This window comes from Apostichopus japonicus, chromosome 1 (genome assembly GCF_037975245.1).
Source record: "Apostichopus japonicus isolate 1M-3 chromosome 1, ASM3797524v1, whole genome shotgun sequence".
Taxonomy (NCBI): Eukaryota; Metazoa; Echinodermata; class Holothuroidea; order Aspidochirotida; family Stichopodidae; genus Apostichopus; species Apostichopus japonicus.
In genome coordinates this window covers 20,627,321-20,648,886 of record NC_092561.1, presented here as the reverse complement: position 1 = coordinate 20,648,886, position 21,566 = coordinate 20,627,321, and the positions used below count along the sequence as shown (strand labels likewise).

The following is a 21,566-nucleotide window of genomic DNA, read 5'->3' as shown; positions in this document are numbered from 1 at the left end:
ATATTAATAATAATGTTTGGGGACGTCGTTACAATAATAATGATAATAACAATATAAGTTTAACCATCGAAAAAGACATTGCAATTTACTTTTCTTTCAGTTGGTGCCCGAAAAATTCTCAGCATATTGCCCGAATTTTCACAAAACTATTTGATTGGGAGCTGCATCCCCCCCCCCCACCGTACCGCCTATTTTCAGAATAGGAACCCTTCGAACTAAATCTGTGACTACAAGGTGGACACAAGTGGAGGGTTAGCTCAGTGGTAACGCCGGTGCCTTCCATTCATAAGGTCCCCGGTTCGAGTCACTCCAAGATTAATGTATGTCGTCCAGTTACAGAGTTGTTGACATTGACAATTCATAATCATGGACCTGAAATATGAATGTAAGAGACTGGCTTCGGTCAGCTTGCGGATTTGATACGCTTATGGTGGCTTCTTCGCGAGATTTTGCTTGCAGGAGGATCTAAAATACATATATACATACATAAACAAGGAAACCATTTTTCATCTGGATAGCAAGCAAATCACAAACCTGAAACTTCCTGCTTCAATAGATATGTCGACGCTCTGTGGTGCCAACATATAATGTTATGTGCAATAAGAAGTTTGAATATTCAACATTACATCTTGCCTAGTTTGTAGCACATCAAAACCGCACGTGCAATTTCAGAGAGAACAACTAAGTTCCACAAATAATTTTACTCTTGCGTGTCTTCTCCTTCTCTTCGAGATGACGGCGGATAACAATATAATTCCTACGTCTATGGAAAATTACATTGAGTCCATTCAACACAATCGAGGTAATATTGGATAGTAATTTCATGAAGATATCCCTTCGTACAGTAGTTATCGATCACCATGTCTCGCCTATCGCTTTTAAGTTGTATTGTGATAGGCCGGCCTATTGACGTTTAGTAACGTAAGGCCTAGGCTATGTCCACTTGCCAAGCATATGCTGTTGTGGGAACTGCACAGAATTGGACAAATGTAGACAATAATCTAGCCTAGGCCTTTCTTGCGGCACCGTTGGCCTAGACCTTTTTTGGTAAAATCCATAGCTAATTACAGCTATGGTAAGTTGTAGGTTCCAGTGTCGTTCTCGCCATAGGCCTACAGCCATACCTTTCCGCCATACTGTAGCCTAGTTTCGAAACTGTCCGCCATGGCAGAAAGGCTCAAAAGCTATGGCAGAAAGGCACATTTTAGACATGGTTTTTACACAGGGATGTATCGGTATTTCACTTGGAAGGATAGGTAAAGGAGTAACTGGAATTTTAGAAGGCGTCATACATGTACGGACATGTACAGTACAGACACACCGCGCATCCGGATGCTGGGAAGAGTTAATGAATGGCCCTGTATTCTATAATTGTACCTAGGTAAATCGTCTTCAAATATGATGGTTTGCTGGATAGACTGAATTGTAGTTAAGCCAAGATTGGGGTACAAATGTACACAGACTTAGGCCACGAGAATGAAAGTTATAGATTTGTGTCCGGACTTTTTTGAAAACACATGAGGCTTTTTTTCATTATTCATTATTCATTATTTACAACTGCGCATGCGTAGCTATCTACATAAACCATTCACGCAAGTGGTATATAAACGACTTCAAAATGCCATGTTTGCTATCACAGTAGGGGAGAATAAAACCCTGGCTTTGAAACACAACTGCTACTAGTACTAGGCTAGCTGGATGGGGATGCATAGAATTTAAAAAAATGTTAAAATACCGGGCTCCTGTCTGCAACATGATGTACACAGTGACAATGATAGCCTACATGACTTGGTCACTACAGTGCATTGACCTGGAACAGTACGTACGTACGTAGGCTAGGCCTAGAACGACTGCTTGTTATCCTATGCTTTAGCATTACACTGGAGACGATCAAAAACATCGCCGAACATCGACCAGTGAATCGTAAAATTTCACATTCTGATCATGCCATCCATCAATATTTGTATATCGTATGCAATGTCAATAAACTTTGTTATAGTTTAGCCCTTTTATTTCAACAATTCGAGTCTTGAAACTATAGGTAAGTATAAAAGATTGAACGGATTTCTTACGTTTCGTTCCACGAGAACAATGCATGATATCAACGCACACGTGCGCGTGGAGACATTGCGAGAATCCGATGTGCGGTTGGAGCGATTTGACCTGTGACCCCGATGACACCGCGACACTGGCAAAGCGATGATACTGTTTTCATAGCTGCATTTACGTGATAAATAGATCGTCTTTCCGCTGTGTGCGATTTGGAAAGTTTTTTTTTTTTTTTATAATAAAGTTTTTTGTAATAATGAAATTTTTGGAAATAATGAAAATTTTCGTGCGGTAGCTTTTCAGGCATGCGGGCGGTGGACGCAAATCTATAACTTTCATTCTCGTGGCCTTAATATGTTGATTAGTGTAATTGTAAGTTCGTAATCTTGAGTCACTACACTGTCTTCAAATATAGCCTGTAATGTTCAGCTGAATAAATTGAATTATTTTAGGTTGATTGTTTATTCATAAGACCGATTCTGATTGTCGATTTCAATGACCGATTTTGTGGGCCTAAAGGCAGTGTGAAGCGAAGCAATATACACTACATATTATAGGCCTACAGTGCACCCACAATAATGTGCTCTTTCTGCCATACAAAAGTACTTCACTGCCATTGGGGTAACTAGGCGGAGTGGCACTTTTTTATGGCAGAAAGAGTACATTTTCTATGGCAGAATGTACCAATGGCAGAATGACACGGCCCCCAAGATAGTAACCTGCAAATATCAGGAGTTTGTCCATTGTTCCTACCAAATTACTTGAAATAGGCATAGGCTAGACTAAAGATCAGATAGTTGTCAAACTAGCCTAGCCAGTATTAACACTAGTGTCAGTAGGCCTAGGTTGAATAATAATACTAATATCACTTGATAGTATTACTAGTACTAGTATTACTGCAATAGGCTAGTACTGGTGACCAGATGCTACTAAGTTCAGGGGCAGTCGCTGGAATTCATCTTTAAATTTAAAAGGGGTAGCATAATTTCTATTTTATCCCTGTAGCATCCTGTTCGTAAAGACAGCTTGAACCTAAGTAACTGCTTTGAACAACCAAAAACATTAAATCATTAACAGCTTGCTGATAGAGGAACCCAGACCATTGATTATGTTACATGGTCTGAAATTCACATGAAAAGCATCAAGTTGAACAAGTTATGAATAATGAGACTTGAAGTCATTCTTTTTGGCATTTCATTTTTACCTTGAACAAATATTTGCTTCTGGTTGAGGTGTTTTATACTTGGGCATATCCTTGCAGCATAGAACCACCAATAAACACTGTAATCCTGGAAATGCCACCCTGATTAATATGCGTTTACAGTGTAACTACTGACCAAGTTATGTCAACATGAAGAGGAATAGGGAAGTTTTTTACTTATAAGACACCACTCTGTGGATGTCAAGCAAAGCATGAGAAAGTCATTGAATTTTGGTTAACTTTATCAAGCATGTTTTTGCCTTCACTGTGTCAGATTGAGCACAGAATGTGAAGCTTCACAACATTGATCACATGCAATGAATTCCATTACACTTTGTTAAATGTAGCCCTACTTACCTAAACAGTAGAGCACAGGGCAAGTTTTTGATCGTTAGGATACTGGTTGAGATTCTGTTCTAGCCATAAGTACTGTATCTTTGTGTTTGTCAAACACTACTGTATCCTGCCGGCTATCAGAAGTTCTGCAAAATGTTGCTGTCTCATCATTACTGTTAATGGTTCTTATTCTTGCAGCATACAAAGATTGGTATAAAAGGGAGTCCTCCTTTACAAGAAACCCAAATTCATATTTATATGAGTGGCATCCTCATTTTAGTGGTTGTAATTACTTCAAGAGAGAACTTCAGAAATCTACCTTGATTGTTTGACTACTGTACCTACAGTACATATATGCCTAAGTTCTGGATTATTGCTTTTTGAATAATTTTCATTGATTATCATTTTCACAGATGGATCCATCATCCTAGGAGCATCTGGTCTTACTGGTAGGACCTGGGCTGGATCTCTCTGGTTCTACGAGGATCCTGCCAATGCCCCTGATGTCGATAAATGCAGCGCTGGCGTGCAGACCAAGGCCGGCATAACAGAAGTGCAGTGGATAGATGAGAGCAGAATTGCGGTGGGCTCAGATACAGGTACGTTAGTTTGAATATAGATTGATATTAGCAGTGTCGTTACACACTAATTATCATTTATCTGTCCTAAGTGGGCAAGGTACTTTAACTCCATTGCCTCTCTCCACCCAGGTGTATAAATGTGGACCAGCTGTGAGATACTGTTAACTGTCAGCTGGGCGCTGTTTAGCTGCTGCCATGTGGAGGGATTGTCTCTATGTTAGACAGGTTATCGTTGACCAGGGTAATATTGTGATGCACATTTGAGCACCGTTATTGGCGGATAAGTCTGCGCTATATAAATCTAATTATTATCATTATATTGCTATATATGCCATATCCATACGGGTCATTCCATATCAAATCACCAAATTTTGGGGTATGTTGTAGTTCGACATCTTTGAAAAATTCCCAAATTTATTGTATGAGTGGACCACCATAAAATAAGCATATTCTGAAAATTTCAGTTGCATTGCTTTACAATTGGCCGATTTAAAATTCTTTGAAATTCCGCAATTTGTCGCCACCATGACATTTTGGCATTTTCTTGACTTTTGAGGTCTTATTTCTCAGAAATTACACATTCTACTACCTTTCTATTACAGATGCCTATAGAGTCTAACCCATAGAACAGGAATATAAAAAATTAGGCTACCAAAATATTGTCTTGTGGAGTTAGGTCAACTTAAAAGTGTCAAAATATTTAATTTTTGTACATTTCACTAAAAAATGTGCTATTTTGAGTGATGGGATAGACTCCATAGGCATATGTAATAGTAAGGTTGTAGAATGTGTAATTGCTAAGAAATGAGACCTCAAAAGTTAAGAAAATGCCAAAATGTCATGGTGGCGACAAATTGCGAAATTTCAAAGTGTGATTAATTTGCCAATTGTAAAGCAATGCAACTGAAATTTTCAGAATATGCTTATTTCATGGTGGTCCAATCATACAAAAAGTTTGGGAATTTTTGGAGAGGGTGCAGCAACAGCCATCCGTGATTTGACACGGAATGACCCATACAGTACTTAGAACTAACACTATAGCTGCTAGTTTTTAACCCGCTATATAATGGACTCACTGAGGTACAATATGTTAGTTTGAATACTCTGAATTCTGTTTCTTGTGAGACACTATCATCATTTGTGTAAACAAATTACAGTACTATAGTAAGACGGGGTAAAAAAAAACCACAGGGTAGTTGGGGTAAAAAAATAACCCACCCCCACTACAAGTTGTGAGAAATAGAAACACATATTTGTATGGTGTATGTGAAAACCATGGTGCCCAAGTCAATTCTGACATACTTTATTGATTGTTACTGTTCTTTTCCATCGGCGTACCGATACTTTTAGTGTCGATTTTTCCCATACCTGTACTCTAAAAATAGCAAATATTTAAGTTCTGAACACTGTCCTTTAACTTTATCCCGCAAAATATTAGAACTGATATAGAGGTTTTTGTTTCTTGGTTATGATAACAAGAGGTGTACCTACATGAATCAGTAATGTAATTACCCGCACGATCTGACATGATTTTTCTTGAATGACGTGGTTTTTTTTATTACCCCAGGGTTTAGTGTCCGTTTGGGGTAAAAAAAGACCAGTCCTAATTTCCTCCCAAAATGGTTTATATTTATCACAGCGTGTTAGAATTGCTATATGATTGACACAGGGAGTACATCTTTGCTCCTCTAATTTCTACCAATATAATAATTTACAATTTTTATAACTAACTGTTGCCTGTTCTTAACCTAAGTTATTGCTATGTTAGCCTAGTGTTACAGCCTAACACAATATATGTCTGCTGTATATATATGGTTATCTTGTTATTTTTAGAGTCCTAAATTAATCTCTACCCTAAGTCCCAACCCCACAGCTGGATGTGATACTAATATATACAGTAGAATAAAACTCTTAAAACATGGTCAATAATGTTTTAGGGGGTATTAAACAGTCTTGATAGAATCTTGCTTAGTGTCGGAAGGTGGGGTGTGCTTCCCGGAGTTTATCGTTTGGCAATAGGTTAATTCATGCAGAACTCGATTGAAAATGCCCAAATAAAGCTTTTCTAAAGTGTGCTGAAAATATTTCTGGTGGTTTTGCACATTTTCTTTGGTAGTATGTTGTTTTAACAGTGTGGACTTTTTTTACCCCAGCAGGGTTTTTTTTTACCCCAAAAATGACTAACAGCCGGGGTAATAAAACCCAACCCCTTTTCTGGAATTTCTCCTTTACTCATTGTGATTGAAATTTTTATTATGGCTATTTAGGAAGGTATTCCCATTTGTCAACTGACAATGCTAAAATATCTACCTAAGCATCTACCTAACGAGTTTTATGTTAAACTTTAAGGAAACAGTTTTTTTTTACCCCATTTTACTATATATACAGAGATAGTGTATGCATTGCGTTGGGACACAAACATTTCACACTTACTTAGATGTAAAGTCTCAATGTGACAGGTATGTAGTTGAGAAGGACATGGGGAGGAGTGTTTACCTACAGTAGCACAATATGTGACCCTTCTGTAAAATGTGGTGAACATTTGGTCAAAATGTAACAATCAAAAATCATTTTTTTTCTCAGTGTATCAGATTATAAATTTTTCTTTTTTCTTACCCATCTCTGCAAATATCATCCCTTCTGTAATTGAGCAATATTGATTCCATGCGCTGGGAATTGTCGTATGGGGTTTTATTGGCTGTGATGTATTTTAACGCAAGTAACATTAATTCTGATGTTTCCCTCTATATCCCCCAGGTGCTATTGAGGTCTGGCAACTCATAAACAGCAGGAGTGCATTCCGGAACTTATTTTACCTCTATGAGCATAACAACATTGTTCATTCCATCAGCATTAATTCCAACAGAACCAGGGTTGTCAGTGGATCAGCAGACTGTCTGTAAGTGTGTCAATCTAATATTTAAAGGGTGTGAAGACTCGCGCACAAAAAAACGTCTCATGCCGGTAATCTGACCTAGTTTCGAATGAGGTGTAACAGAAGTGTAAGACGCCACCAACGATCCAAGAAAATACACACACAGCTTGCTACCGTCAGTAATTAGACACTAGTGTACAGTCAGTACATAAAGCTGCGGTCATTACCCACAGCACAGTGTACAAACAATACAGCGATGGACATCTCAGGTCCAGCTAAAGATAACAAGGTTTTAATTACTGTCTGCATTTTGCAGCGACAAGAAGTAAACTTCACTTGCAAGCAACGGTAAGTTAACTTTTTCAGAGCGCAGCACCTGGTTTGGGGCGAGTCTTCAATGCCTTTAAGGTTCAAGGGGAAGGCCAACACTAACCCATCACCCATTGGCCAAGATTGGAAAAGATTTACTGCTCAAATTTTGTATATTGCACTTTTGAAGGCTCTGACAGATCCCTTAATACAAAATAATATGTGGTTACTGTTAACAAAAACTGCCATACATCTTTGCACTTATATCACAAGTTGCCCAATTTGCTAGTGTCGTAGAGATGCTAGCAATAAACAACATCCGTGACATCCGTGACACCGCTGACAAAACTTGTACTCCATGTGACAGCTATCACAGTTTCTTGTTTTGTCGCAAACAGAGCTCAACAGAGTCTCAACATTACATCATAGAGCCATTTGACCTCAGCCAAAATGAATGAAATTAGAATTGTCTTGAATCCTCACATTATTTTGTTTCCCATATTAGAGATGAGTTTTGCAAATGCCTATTTAGCAATATATCCTAAACCATTGAAGTTTTGATTGTGATGCTACATTGCTATTGGTATCATGTTCAGCACTTGTGTATTGCTGACCTTAAATTATGAAAAGACAACCAAAGCAAAGGTCAAATGTTTCACCTCCATTTGGCAGAATGACATCACAGATTAAGAAGGTGACATGACCTTTGAACCACCATATCTCTCAAACGGAACAAGATCTTACTCAGATATTTAGTCATCACAAACAAATTTAGGGCAGCTGGAAAACCTTTCATTATGAAACAAAAATTAAAAAAACGTTGAACATCACATGTAGGGTATCACATGAAAGCTAAAACTAAAAAATTTAAAAAAATTAAAAAAATTTAGGGCAACTGGAAAACCTTTCATTATGAAACAAAAATTAAAAAAACGTTGAACATCACATGTAGGGTATCACATGAAAGCTAAAACTATGGCATTTCGTAATATGTAGCTAAGTTTTTCAGAAATGATTGGGTTCAGGCAGGTTAAGTTTTAAGTTAAGGATTAAGTATTAAGGCAATAGACAAAATCTCAAATTTGCTTACATATTATATAAATTAAAGAAATTAATTTTTCTGGAGAAAGTCTCCAGACTTGATATCCTCTAGCTGCATGAACATGAAGTGAGTTGATATAATAAATGCTGATGTTGTAAATGTTTGGACCTTTAACAAGATGCACAGATGCATCGCGCGTAGTGCGCTATATAAGATTTTATTTACATTACATTACATTAGCAAAGCTTGTGGTCAGTATAATGACCCCGTTTGGTATACTACCGTAACTCAAGAGTAACTTGTATTTCCTACTTGAAAACATCTCTCTCTTTTTTTTAATCCTTTTCAGGGTGAAAATTTGGGATTTAAGCCAGCAGAGTTCTATATCAACATTCAAAGGCCACACCTCTAAGGTCACATGTGTTGCTTGCAGTCCCAATGAGTTAGACGTTTTCCTCTCATGTTCGCAGGTAAGCAGCAAATCTATCAAGGAGTGAAAAGAAAAAAGAATGTAATAAAATATCCGTATAGCCGTCTATCTGTGAGGAGGTATTGCTAAAGTAACTTTGTTTGATTCAAAAGTAATCCCTAAGCCTACTGTACCCCACCTTACTGTACTGTATGTAGCGAGTAGTATTTTGCTAAAGTGATGGCGAAGAGTCTTGCTAAGAAATTGTTTGATTTGGCTGGCAGTACCCGGATTATGGCTGGTGTAGCCACCCACATTGACATTTTGTGTAGAGGCGGTCAAAGGAAGAGGATTGATATCTGTTAAGAAATTGGAATGGTCCTTGTGATGGCACCTGTACTATCTATTGTGACTTAAGTGTCAAAACCTTTCCAACACGATTTATTGTTTGTGTTCTGTGGGATTTTGGTGAAGAGAATTCACAGTGGACATGTATTCAGCTGTTTGCTATGTGTTTGTTTGGCAAAAAACAAGAAGTAGTTAACTTCTGTAAATGTATTTTGAACTCAAGTCTTTAGATCAAGGCACTGTAGCTTAACTACAGTCATAAATCAGCCCTGTTCTTACAAGATTGTGCTTTGTTTTTTAACAGGATGGTAGTATTTTATTATGGGACACAAGGAAATCTTACCCAGCAAGGAAACTGGCCAGGGTACCTGGGTCATCACTACCCACCTGTGTCACCTGGAAACCTGGAGAAACTCATGTATTTGCTTCTGGTGAGTATCATACATTTTGGTCAAAGGATAGCCACTGTTTATTTATTAATTTATTTCAACTTGCCTGCCTTCTCACAATAACTGTACTGTACTGGCTGGAGTGCTGTTTATGTGGGGAGACAGGTAAGTTTGACAAATGTGACACATTACCCACCTGTGCCACCTGGGTAAACTCATGTATTTGCTTCTGGTGAGTATCAGACAATTTGGTTGAAAGATAGCCACTGTTTTTTGATTAATTTATTTCAACTTGCCTGCCTTCTCACAATAACTGTAATTACAATGGCTGGGAGTGCTGTTGATGTGGGGAGACAGGTAGGTTTGACAAATGAGACACATAACCCACCTGTGCAACCTGGACAGACTCATGTATTAGCTTCTGGTGAGTATCAGACAATTTGGTCAAAGTGCTGTTGATGTGGGATCAAGTTGTTGGATTTGTTTCCATGTTTGATTCTGTTTTTCTAGATCATATTATACTAGGAATGAAAAGTTCATAATTGTTAATGTTACCCTGCATCTGTCAAAGGAATGTTGCACCACACTGTATGTGATGATAAAGATAACATACTATTAATCGATGATCATTTCCTGCAGGGGAGAATTGTGTATTCAGCTGTAATTAGTGTATCCATTAGCAATTACATCTTAAATCTCTGTGTGTTAGATATTCACAGAAATGCAGCACAGTGATTACTATCACTCAGTAGCTTGCATTTGGTAGAATTCTCCACAAATAACAATACTTTGTTTAATAATACCACCCTGGATTCAAATATGGGATGTTAATTAGTCAAGGATCCAGGAGTTCTCCACAAATAACAATACTTTATTTTAATAATACCACCCTGGATTCAAATGTGAGATGTTAATTCGTCAAGGATCCAGGTTGCCGCAAAGGATCACTGGTGTCATCTCTCTTTCTGTCATCTGTGATGCAAGCAAACATAGGAAAATAAATTCTCTTATCTTTTCTCACAGGTGATCAAGTTGGTAATTTGATGCTGCAAGATACCAGAGGTGATCTGAATACAGTCAGCTTGTCTAAACCTCACAGTAGAAGTATTCATAGAGTAGCATTTTCAAATAAAAAGTAAGTTTGAGATTTATTTGAAGAAACATTGTATCTAGCTTTGACTTGAATAGTACTTGATAGGTCACAGTACACATTGAAGATCAATTAGCTATCACAGTAGGGGTACTCCTAGAGTAGATGTACTGTACTGCACTAGAGGTGACTGGCTAACCACTACCAGCTCATGTTGAATATTCATAGAGTAGCATTGTTCTCCAGTAAGAAGGAAGTTACATTGAGCAAACACTCAATGTCTGTATGACATGAATAGTACTAGGTCACATTAGAAGTTTTTATCTCAATACATTACATGTATAGAGATATTGTAACAGTAAGTGGGACTCTCTCTTCTCTTAAAAATTTTTCAGCGTCTTCATACAAAGTTCTTTTTCTCTGAAATTTCCAGAGCAAGCATATATCATATAGGCCAACAAAAGTTACTATTTTTTATTCCAGAATTGTATCTCATTCCATGACTTTTTCACCGATTTATGTCCAAATTTGGCCAAATCCCTCTGAAAAACCATTGAACCAAGGCTTTTTTGCACACGCTACAAAACTTGTTTGTTTCCCTGTTTTTGATAATTAAGCCCCGCCTCCAAGTTTGGTTTGTAGCAGATTGGCAATGACTCAAGCCCCGCCTCCAAGTCTGGTTTGTAGCAGATTGGCAATGACTCAAGCCCCGCCTCCAATTCTGGTTTGTAGCAGATTGGTTAGGACTCATGGCAGCTACATGTTAGATATACGAAAATGGCCACCCTCGCGACCAATATCTATACTGTTGTGAGATATGCTGCTGGTACTGGTAGTGTATTGCACACTAATTTCATACACATTGTCGTACTACATTTAATTTATATTAGGACTTCGTCTGTTTGTAGCTCCATGGTTTTAGTAATATCAATTTAAGGATTGTACTGTTGTTCAGGTAGTTTTTCAGAGCAAGAGTCATGATAAGTTTGTTTGATTGCCCATCAGGTATTTTTGTATAATTACGTATACACATTGTTGTGTTTACAAGTTTAGGCTAGGCCTACAGTAGTGCATCCTATATTAGACTTTCATTTAGTAATGGCCACATTAGCATTGTACTGGTGGTGTTCAGGCAGTTTTGGGGCAGGGTGCAGTAAGTTTGTTCGATTGCCTTACAGTGTGTTTTAATTTTAACTTAAGTTCCAACTTATATTTTAACTGTGACTCCATAAATTTAACAAATGTGAATGGTATAAACAACAAAGTTTGGAATAGAGTGTATATTGTGCATTTCTAGAATGAAGCATCATTATGAATTAACAGCTTGTTTGGTATATTTCTTTAACCCCCCCCCCAAAAAAAAAGAAAAAGAATTAAGAACAAAAATTATAATCTATCACATTTTATTTTCACTGGAGTATGTATAAAAGAGGAGCCAGCCATAGCATCACAACTTTTATAAGACTATAAAAATTAAATAAGGTTATGTTTTATTTATAAGGATATAAGATGTATAACTATAAGGTTATAAGAAGTATGTTAAGGTTATAAGAAGTATGTTTAAAATGTAGAGGAACTGGGGTGGCTATAAGGAGAGGAGGAGGCCACCCATCACTTTCAATTAAAAACTTGTAATCTACTTGTACATTATTTTTTCCAAGTCATAAATCCACGAAATCTTCATGTCAAAATTATTGAGAAGGAAAAACGTGGGTTGTTTTGATACTTGGAAGTGTACACAGTTTTGATGGTAGTCACCACTACAGTCTACAGTAACGTACAGTAGGTCGATAGGCCTACCTTTCTCAAGGTGGGCATCAAGAATATGGTCGAGTTGTTCGCCTCTTCTTATTTGACTGTTGTCATTGACGTCAAACTATATGACCAAAAATATTATATATATTGATATTGATAATTGTAGAGACAGAGCAAAGATAAGAAACTAGGAATCGAAATTAGAACTTCTAGTATTGAGATACTGCATCATTGATGCTCTTGTTCTATACTGTAATAACATTAGTAATGATAATAATAATCAGCAGTTATATTTTACAACGCTTCAGCGACCACGAATGTGGGAAAAACCCGCAAGGGCTTATGGATTACAAGCAACCCTTCAGGGGATTTCCAATTCAACATTTCAACGAAAATTTGGAATCTCTTTCAATTCAGAAAGTCATGTAGCATTAAAAACTACTAGCTCACAGTTAGGGTATTCACATAGTAGCTTAAGATCAGAACTATTGTAATGCATGTGTTATACTAGATGTGACCAGCTAACCATGACAAGCTCGTGTTGAGTATTTTTCACAGAGTAGCTTTGTTCTCAAATAAATAATAATAAGTTGATGTGCTGCAAACGATGTATGGAGATAGTGTGAAATGAACAGCACTACTGTAAGTCACAGCGGACATTTTCCTATACTGTAGCCTTTATGAACGTTACTAGCTCACAGTACGGTATTAACATAGTGGCTTTCCCTGATGAAAAGAGTAAGATGAAATGAACGGTGTACAATACACTAGAAGTGACCTGAACAATTCCAGAAGTTGATGTACTGCAAACATTGTATGGCGATATGAACTGTACACTGCTAACTGACAGTTCTAAACTAATTGGCCTGAATAGTACACATTCACAGTATAAGTATCCATATTTAAGTATTCAGCATTATATTACTTACATACTGTACTGTACTTTGACCTGAATTCTACTACTGTAGAGTTCTCACAATCAAGATACTCATATAGGTTAGTGTTGAATTACTTACTTGACCTAAATAGTTCCAGGTAGGAAGTGTTCATATAGGATAGCCTCATCGAATTACCTAGATACGTGACTTGAACACCACCAGCGCACAGTAGACGTATTGATAAAAAGTAGCATTGGATTTACCCGATGACTTTTAAAAAGGGAAAGTAGTAATAAGAACTAAGAGCAGCTGAGAAATGTTCTGCATGAAGTTTCTCCTTTAGTCCAGCACAAAGTAACGAACCGCTACCAACCATAACCATGTCAGCCATGCTGCTTGTACACTAGCCAGGCTAGGCTGTACACATTAGCTATGAAATTGTGGTAGGGTCTAGGTTCAGTTGCACACACAGAAGGGGCTGGGGGCTGTGACCCCTAGTGCCATCGCCAGTCAGTAGAAAATAGTCTACAGTAAATAGTTCCTTAACATTTGTATTTCTTTGGGGTGCAAGGCGGGGGGGGGGTTGAAAAGGGGTAGGGAGGACCCCCTAATGTAAGTTGGCTTCAACAATACCAGAGCCACACTTCCTTTACCCACCTATGACCTTTTCATATTAGTTCATACCCCCATCTATCTCAGTTGAAGGATAAACTTTTAAGGGAAGTTTGAAACCCCGGTCTCCACCCCCACCCACATTTCCCAGACATTTTGAAAATCTGCGGAAGCCACTGACTATACATAAGCGTATATAAGTGTGAAAATACTGGCTTTGTCTGGATTTTAAACAACTATTGTGATAGTGGTGAGAAATGTTAAATATTTTGGAGTTTGTATGATTACACATTTGAGAAAGGTGGGAAAGGAGGGCGATGACTGGGAAGGGCTCAAGGTGGCGCAGTGCTAAAGTATTACCAGTTATTAGGCTTGGCAAGGTAGAATAGTAAAGTACAGTACTACCATTGCTTGTAAATACCCAAACCAGGCAGTTTGAGGATTTTCAAGAGTAACTAATTTTGAAGGTTTACAGCAGACTGCCAAGATGAGCAGCTTAAAATAATGAATTGATTCTGGTAAGTCGCACATGTTAGTGTCCCCTGTGCCTGACACAGTATCAATTCTGACTCCCATCCTGTGTGTCTCACATTTCTATGCATGTTTTCTTGTTATAACTGACGTAAGTCTGTTTATTCCTTCTGTGTTTTTCAGTCCCTTATGGTTAGCATCTGTATCAGAAGATTGCACAGCGTGTGTTACAGAACTGCAACCTCAGCTTAAACAAATGTAAGTAACAGATTTTTTTGTGTTTGGTTGACCAGCATGATTTGCATTTACTTTGCATTTACAGGAAAGGTTATTCCACTGCAACTTTCAGTTGTGAGGATTTGAATAAGCACCTCAATGTGTTTATTTAAGTTGCAAAGTAATTGTGAGATAAGCAAAGGAAAACCTGCAGTGGATCTGTCGTTGTGTTTATTTTAAAAACTAAGGAGACGTGCGAAAATATTAGTGATGATTATGAAGGAAATGTCACACGGTCAACATTTTTTCAACATTTCCTGTTTATGTAGAATCATGACTCATTCAGTCGTTTATTGTTTTCTTAATTAATGCTGGGAATAAGAGATATGGTGTAAGGTGACATTGGGTGGCAAACGCAGTTGAATATACCAATGGTCCAACTTCTTTCATGTGTTTTGGAAACTGTCTAATGAACACCTTTCAATTTCATATTCTGATGAACTGTATCAAGGAAGCAGGAAAAGCTTATTTGCTCCTAGCTCTGTTGAAAGTTAAACGCCTACCACTCAGGCACCCACTCAATTTGACTGTTGTGACCTAGTCTTTCAATGTCGAGAATAACAAAGCACATAAAGCAGTGCCCCCTGCACTGATTGATCACCTAAAGACTGTTTAAAGACCGAAGCCTGTTCAGGTCCCATGAAAATTTATTTCCCTGCCATTGGTTACAATATTTCAAACTGAGTAGTTTTAGTAGTGAACAACAGCACACTGTCGACTGCTTGTCCGGAAAATGCTTCATGTTCAGCCTTCCCGACTGTGCCCAGCGCCAATTAGAACTAGCAAAATCTTGATCAGCCGTATTGTTCAGCACCCTGCCGGACTATCCACCGCATAACAGGGTAGGGACTGTCGAGTTGAGAAATGATTTTTCACACAATGTGCAATGTCTTCAGGGAATAGAGAAGATTCATTGTTTGGTTTAACAGGCAATCTAATCAAAGATTGATACAAGATTTACTGAAAGATATGAGTATTGGGAATGATATTAATGGCTGCAGGGAGTAGACTAAATTTAATGTCAAGCTATGAAAGCTATGCTCGAGCTGTTCAAAGGCCAACCAGACTGTTGAAAATAGAAACACTTGGTAGTGTCTTCCATGATGTACTAATCCTATTGAAAAACCCAACCTCATTGTACAGACGACCAGGTTTTCCACAGTCGTGGCAACCCTACGAAGTTCAAAATCAAGTTTCAGGGTTTGGAAAGTGATAAAAGACAGTTAAACTATCAACAGTTTCCTAAATGACTTGTTACTTCCAAGTACCATTTTTCCATCCTTAACATTTGCACAAACGGAACGTACAGACAAGTTCTGAGAAATACGGCAATTAAAGTTTGTTAATTTTGCCTTGGAAAAGAGAGAGCATTTGTTCTTTGTAAAGAAGTGGCAACCCTTCTTAAAGAAGTTCCAGATTGTTAATGAGAGAAGTAAGACTCTTTCATAAATATCAGTGCTGACTCATGACATGATTCATGTTTGGATCTTACAATCAAATAGAAATTAATACGATCAATCAAAAATATTATTAAACTTCAAGGCATTGATTGTTGAATTATTTTCTGTGTGATGCACTCATTGGATTAGACTGTCATTACAGGTTAGCTTTTCTGTACGGTTTTAAATAGAAAATTTGATTTTGTTACCTACAGCTATCGCAGCTACAGTCATAATGATTTTGTCCAGGGTGTATCATGGGATACATTGAGCAACAGACTCTTAACATGTGGATGGGATCGACAAGTCATCACGCACGACGTGAAGCTTGCCTCAGATAGTGACAACTCTTGATGATGCCGGTGCAAAGAGCTAGGAGCAGTTCTGTTCCTCCCGTCGTCATGGTTTTTGTCTGTCCGATGCAGCATTAAGTGTTACTCTTATAAAGCATTTTTCAAGAAACACCCCAGCAACTTTTAGTTTGGGGTAAGCATGTCATCGTAAAGTGCTTATATATGGTTTTTGCTTGTTACATGAGGCTAAACAGCAGTTGGCTTTTGTTCATGTTGAGAAACTTTGTATGAATCAACTTTATACTTGTGGCGGGTGACATTTTGTGGAGGTGACATTTTGGACAGCCATGATCTCAGTTGGCATTGTGAATTGCTAATATTCCCAAAAAACAATTTCCAAAGTGGTAAAAAGTTATTATGTTTCGAATGTTTTCAGCATTCAGCATTCTATGGATGCTCTATACATGAAAGTCGCCCACATTCCGCAGTCGGAGAAAATAAGAGTGATCTTCCTTTGATCCACACTTTACCTTTGCTACCAAAATCTACGAATCTTCAAATTGGATGTATCCAAATCCCCATCCCCTTCCCGTCCCCCTCCTGTCACCTCCACCAGAAAGCGGAACGTTTTGAAATTTGCCGAAGAACTTCCGTGTAATTAATAGTTCATGGATGTATTTTAAATATAGAATGACAAGGTTTGTCGTTTTAAAGTGGCTGAAATTAACATCAAAATGCAAACGAGAGCTGTAATCTTGATACTTTGTGAAAATTGAAGTATAAAGTTTGTTGTAGATCAAACTGACTTTAATGTTAAATGTGCCAACTAATTTGATCTATCAAAAATTAATTACAACGAGTAGAAAGGTTGCTAATGAACTATGTGAACTTTTAAATTGTTACTGTGAAATCTTCTGGATCACTGCAACGTTTGCTGTATGTAATGTACGTTATGCTTGATATGTTCAACGAAGCATAGTTGAGAAGTGGGAACACAAGATTACTGCTACTAAATGGCATGGGCATGATGTACATCTGTGATTTGTTTCATATCATGTTCACATATTGTAAAGTTTATTTTAAACATTTATCAAACACTTCTATCGATGAGTTGATATCAGCACTGCAAGGACTTTAAAATAACTACAAACAATGTTCTTTTTATATATTATGAGGTACATTAATAAGCAGCAGTCAATTTGGTGTAGAAAGTCATGAATCTTTTTTATAAAATAAAAAACATCTTACATACAGAAGTAACAGTGGGATGTTGTGCGTTAAAATAACATAACTACATTATTCTGATGTCTTCGCCGTATGGAAAACTGTTTCTTGTGTTTATTTATTTTTATTATTTTCAAGTGACTTTCAAAAATTACTCAAAGAAAAAAAGCCTCAAAACTGCATTGAATTCTATGTTTGTTTTTCTTTCATTTTTCCTTGGTTGTTTTGACCTCGGTTTGGATAGGGTTCCAACTATGCTTCAGGGGATGTGAAGTTATTAATACCATTATGTCTGTAGCTGTTAGGTTTGACCCCATAACCTCATTAATATTCATAAGGCCTGCACAAAAACAAAAGAGTGCACCTTCTCACTATATATAATACATCTGCACAGCAGGTATGACCCAAACAAGTGTCACATACGCGCACACACACACCCATACTAGCATTGTATACCTTTTTAGGACTGGCTCATCATCACCACTTGTGGGACCCTGCTGGTCACTGTCCCACACATGTTGATACAGAAACTCATTGTAGTATGACACTGTCATAAGTGTTTGAAACAAACTGTGTGAAATAGGTACTTATGTAATACAAGGAAAGGTCTAGCGCCATCTATTAAGCGTAGCCTACACATGACTGCACAGGCATCCAGACATGACGTAACAGTTAAGAAGTTTGGAATTGGACCTGTGAATCCAGGTAAGTATCATCTTTGATTTGGGTAATAAAACTGTTGATATATGTTTTATACGGGCTTGTTTGGTGGAGGTCTGCATATGTGTGTGTTAGGTGTATATGTATAAAATTGCTTTAAGCTCATCCTTTTATTATCCCACACTTATTTCACTAGCCTAACATACACAATGCAGTGGGTAGGCCTAATACACGTGCTGCTAATGTTTAGTCATACTGCACTTTGTAGGCCTACTTATATTATAATGGATGATACTGGCCTAGCCTATAATCTATTTTTCTTGTTGTTGTAACACATGAGATAACATGAATATACTGCTAGCTATGGACCCTTTCAAGATACTGAGCAAGTTGCCTACATAAGCACTAAGATCATTGAGTCGGTCAGTGTAGCCTAGGCCTAAACATGATGAATTGTAGTACTACTACTAGTATAGTATTAGTAAAGGCTCCATAATTGACGCACCTTCAAATATTACTAGCAACGATACAGCTGGCAACCTAGACTTTTTGCAGCGAAGCAGAGTTACATATTTCATGAGTTTGAATCCACTCCAGGTATGTGCTGATGATTTTTTTTTGGAGCTTTTAACACCCCCCAACCCCTAACCCTAACCCCCCCCCCCCAGTTTTGCACGTATTTTTGGCATTTGGAAATCTTACTCCCTCAGTGGCGTAGGAAGGTACTTTTGAGTGGGGGGGGGGGGCTGAAGACTGATGGCCGGCCTGGGGGAGGGGTCTAAGGGAAGGGGGTGTCCCCCTCCCCTTTGGAACTTTTTGCATTTCCAGGTGGCCCCAGATACATTTTGGTGCAATATAGCACACTTCAACCCACCCACTCCATTTTGTATATAATTTTGCATTTTCACCTGGCCTTAGATGCAATTTGGCCCTCCAAATGAGATTTTTTTTCTCATTTGGAAATGAAAAAGGGGTTTTTTGACTTGCGAAGCGGGGGGGGGGGGGGGCGGAATGATACTTCCGCCCTCCATATTTATCACTGGGTGGCTGGCGCCCCCAGCCCCCCGGTTCCTACGCCCTTGTACTCCCTACAAATAAGTCAACATGATACCATTACGCTCTGGGACCTGAGCTTAGATGCTCAGAGTGTAACAAAAAGTATCCAGGGTCAATTATTTTTCATTTCATTTCATTTATTTGTTTCCACATTCAAAATATATTACACAATAATAGAAGAAAATGTATGTGACAAGTGGAGGAGGTCTGAGAAAGCCGAGGCTCTTACGAGGCAGACCCCGTACAAAGACGATAAGAAAAAAAAAGAATAATGTATGCAATAAAACAAAGGTTGCACACATAAATAAACCATGTTACTGTACTTACGTTACATTAGATAACATTATACAATGTAAAGAATTATCATATATGTAATGACAAAAAAAGAAAAAAAGGAAAAGGAAAAAACCAAAAAATATGTAGTACCTTAGCCATCTAAAACTGTTCAGCAATTGAATTAAAGTAAATGCTTCAGACTTTTAGAAAAAAATTGCAAGTGATGGGACATTTTTAACCGTGTTTTCAAGATAATTCCATGCATAATTGGGGTACCTCAGAAACTGAAAGATTTTTTTGAATGTTAGAGCGGATACTATACAAATGTAAATTACTCGAGTGTCTTGTAAAATGGTCATGTATGTCTGAGTTTAAGCTAAAGTGTCTGCATAGCAGCAAGAGCAGAAGGTTATTGTTAACTTTATACATGAAAATACCTAGTTGAAATCTATGAATGTCAGACAAGGTGAGAATCTTTAAATCTTTAAAGAGGTGCGAAGTGTGAGCTCTAGTCAGACAGTGTGATTATACGAATAGCTTTTTTTCCCCTGAAGAATAAACAAGCGATTAAGGTAAGTGGGATGAGTATTACCCTATACAATGTTACAATAAGATAGGTGCGAGTAGATCAGAGAATGGTAAAGCGTAAAGAGAACATTCTTTGGTACAAAATGACTTATTTTATAAATTTTATATTAGATGTATACTTACCTTAAAGTTGAAGTAAGCTAATCGACGAATGTGTCAATTTCGGGGTATGAAGAACTTGACACAGCAGACATTTTGTGCTCAAATTCTGCCCAATTGTACGTTGTGTAGGCAGGGGCGTAGCGAGCGGGGGGGGGGGGGGTGGGGGTGTCACACCCCCCAATAATTTGGTCGCTGTCGGCAAATTTTGGGTCTGTCGGGAAAAGGAGAAAAGGTGAAGAGAGCGGAAAGGGAAGAAAGAAGGAAAGCTGAATAGAGAAAAGGAGAACGGGAGCATCTTCCGTGCCAAATTTGACTTAAAATATGCACCAGTTTGCATCTAAGGACGTTTCAAAACTAACAATTTTCCAAAGGGGAGGGGGATACCCCTACCCTTAGACCCCTCCCCCATTTCAGTCACCACTTCCAGATCCGTCGGCAAATCAAATTCTCCACACCCCCAACAAAAAACCCTTCGCTACGCCCTGTGTGTAGGCACAGAACATCAAATATGTTGATCATTACATTTCTGAAGTACCTTACATACGAGAAACGAACACGTTGAGTGATTTGGAATTTTCCTTATTAGACATTGCTAATCAAATCCTTAAGTGCGTCAATGATGAGCTCACCATGCTACTAGTAGCTGCTTATATTGTGCAATATTAGCTATGTGACCGACTATGGCGCCATATCAGTTTATAGGCCTTGCCTGTACAGTAGGGTTTATAAAGTTGTGTCCATCTTGAAAATGTTTACGTCTGCATGCTCAGAGAGAACTTCCCTGCAGTCCTGCATGAAAACATGCACTTTAAAATACCCCTACAGGAACACACAATTGCCTAGTTATCATGACCCATGACATCACATTGGCTTGTGCATAACGGAAGCATGAAGTGATAGGTCTATAATTTGCACGAACCAAAAATACGAAACATGTCACTAACATACAACAATAAAGTTACTGCCAAATTCCGAAGCAGGAAATTATGCCGTAGACTAGTCACTATATTTGCTGGCATGGACGTGCTACTGTACGGTATGCAACTCAATTACATAGCTATGCAGACGCTGTGAATGTAGGAAATCAACGTAAAACGTCTGCCTAGAGAAAAAATGCAAGAATGAAAATACTGCAATTTCATTTTTAATTGATTTAATTGAGCTCCTAAAATGATGTAGGAAGTATTTCGCATTGATCTCGATGACACAAGAAAACGCCCCCTAAAAGGCCTAGTATACTTGCTCACATATTTAAGAACCCCTGATGTGAGTTCTCTTTAACAGATACCAATGTAAATTGTATGCAT

The 21,566-nt window shown here is 38.0% G+C and overlaps 1 protein-coding gene across 1 annotated transcript; it reads left to right on the top strand.

Annotated features, from left to right (window-relative positions):
- The first annotated feature begins 620 nt into the window (after positions 1-620).
- On the top strand, positions 621-17,764 carry LOC139971062 (methylosome protein WDR77-like). The gene is made up of 8 exons (XM_071977238.1): positions 621-802; positions 4,000-4,185; positions 6,925-7,066; positions 8,743-8,863; positions 9,455-9,581; positions 10,563-10,674; positions 14,529-14,603; positions 16,276-17,764. Exons 1-8 carry the CDS (start codon positions 733-735, stop codon positions 16,412-16,414), a joined length of 972 nt encoding a protein of 323 aa, XP_071833339.1. The 5' UTR covers positions 621-732; the 3' UTR covers positions 16,415-17,764.
- Positions 17,765-21,566: the final 3,802 nt, after the last annotated feature.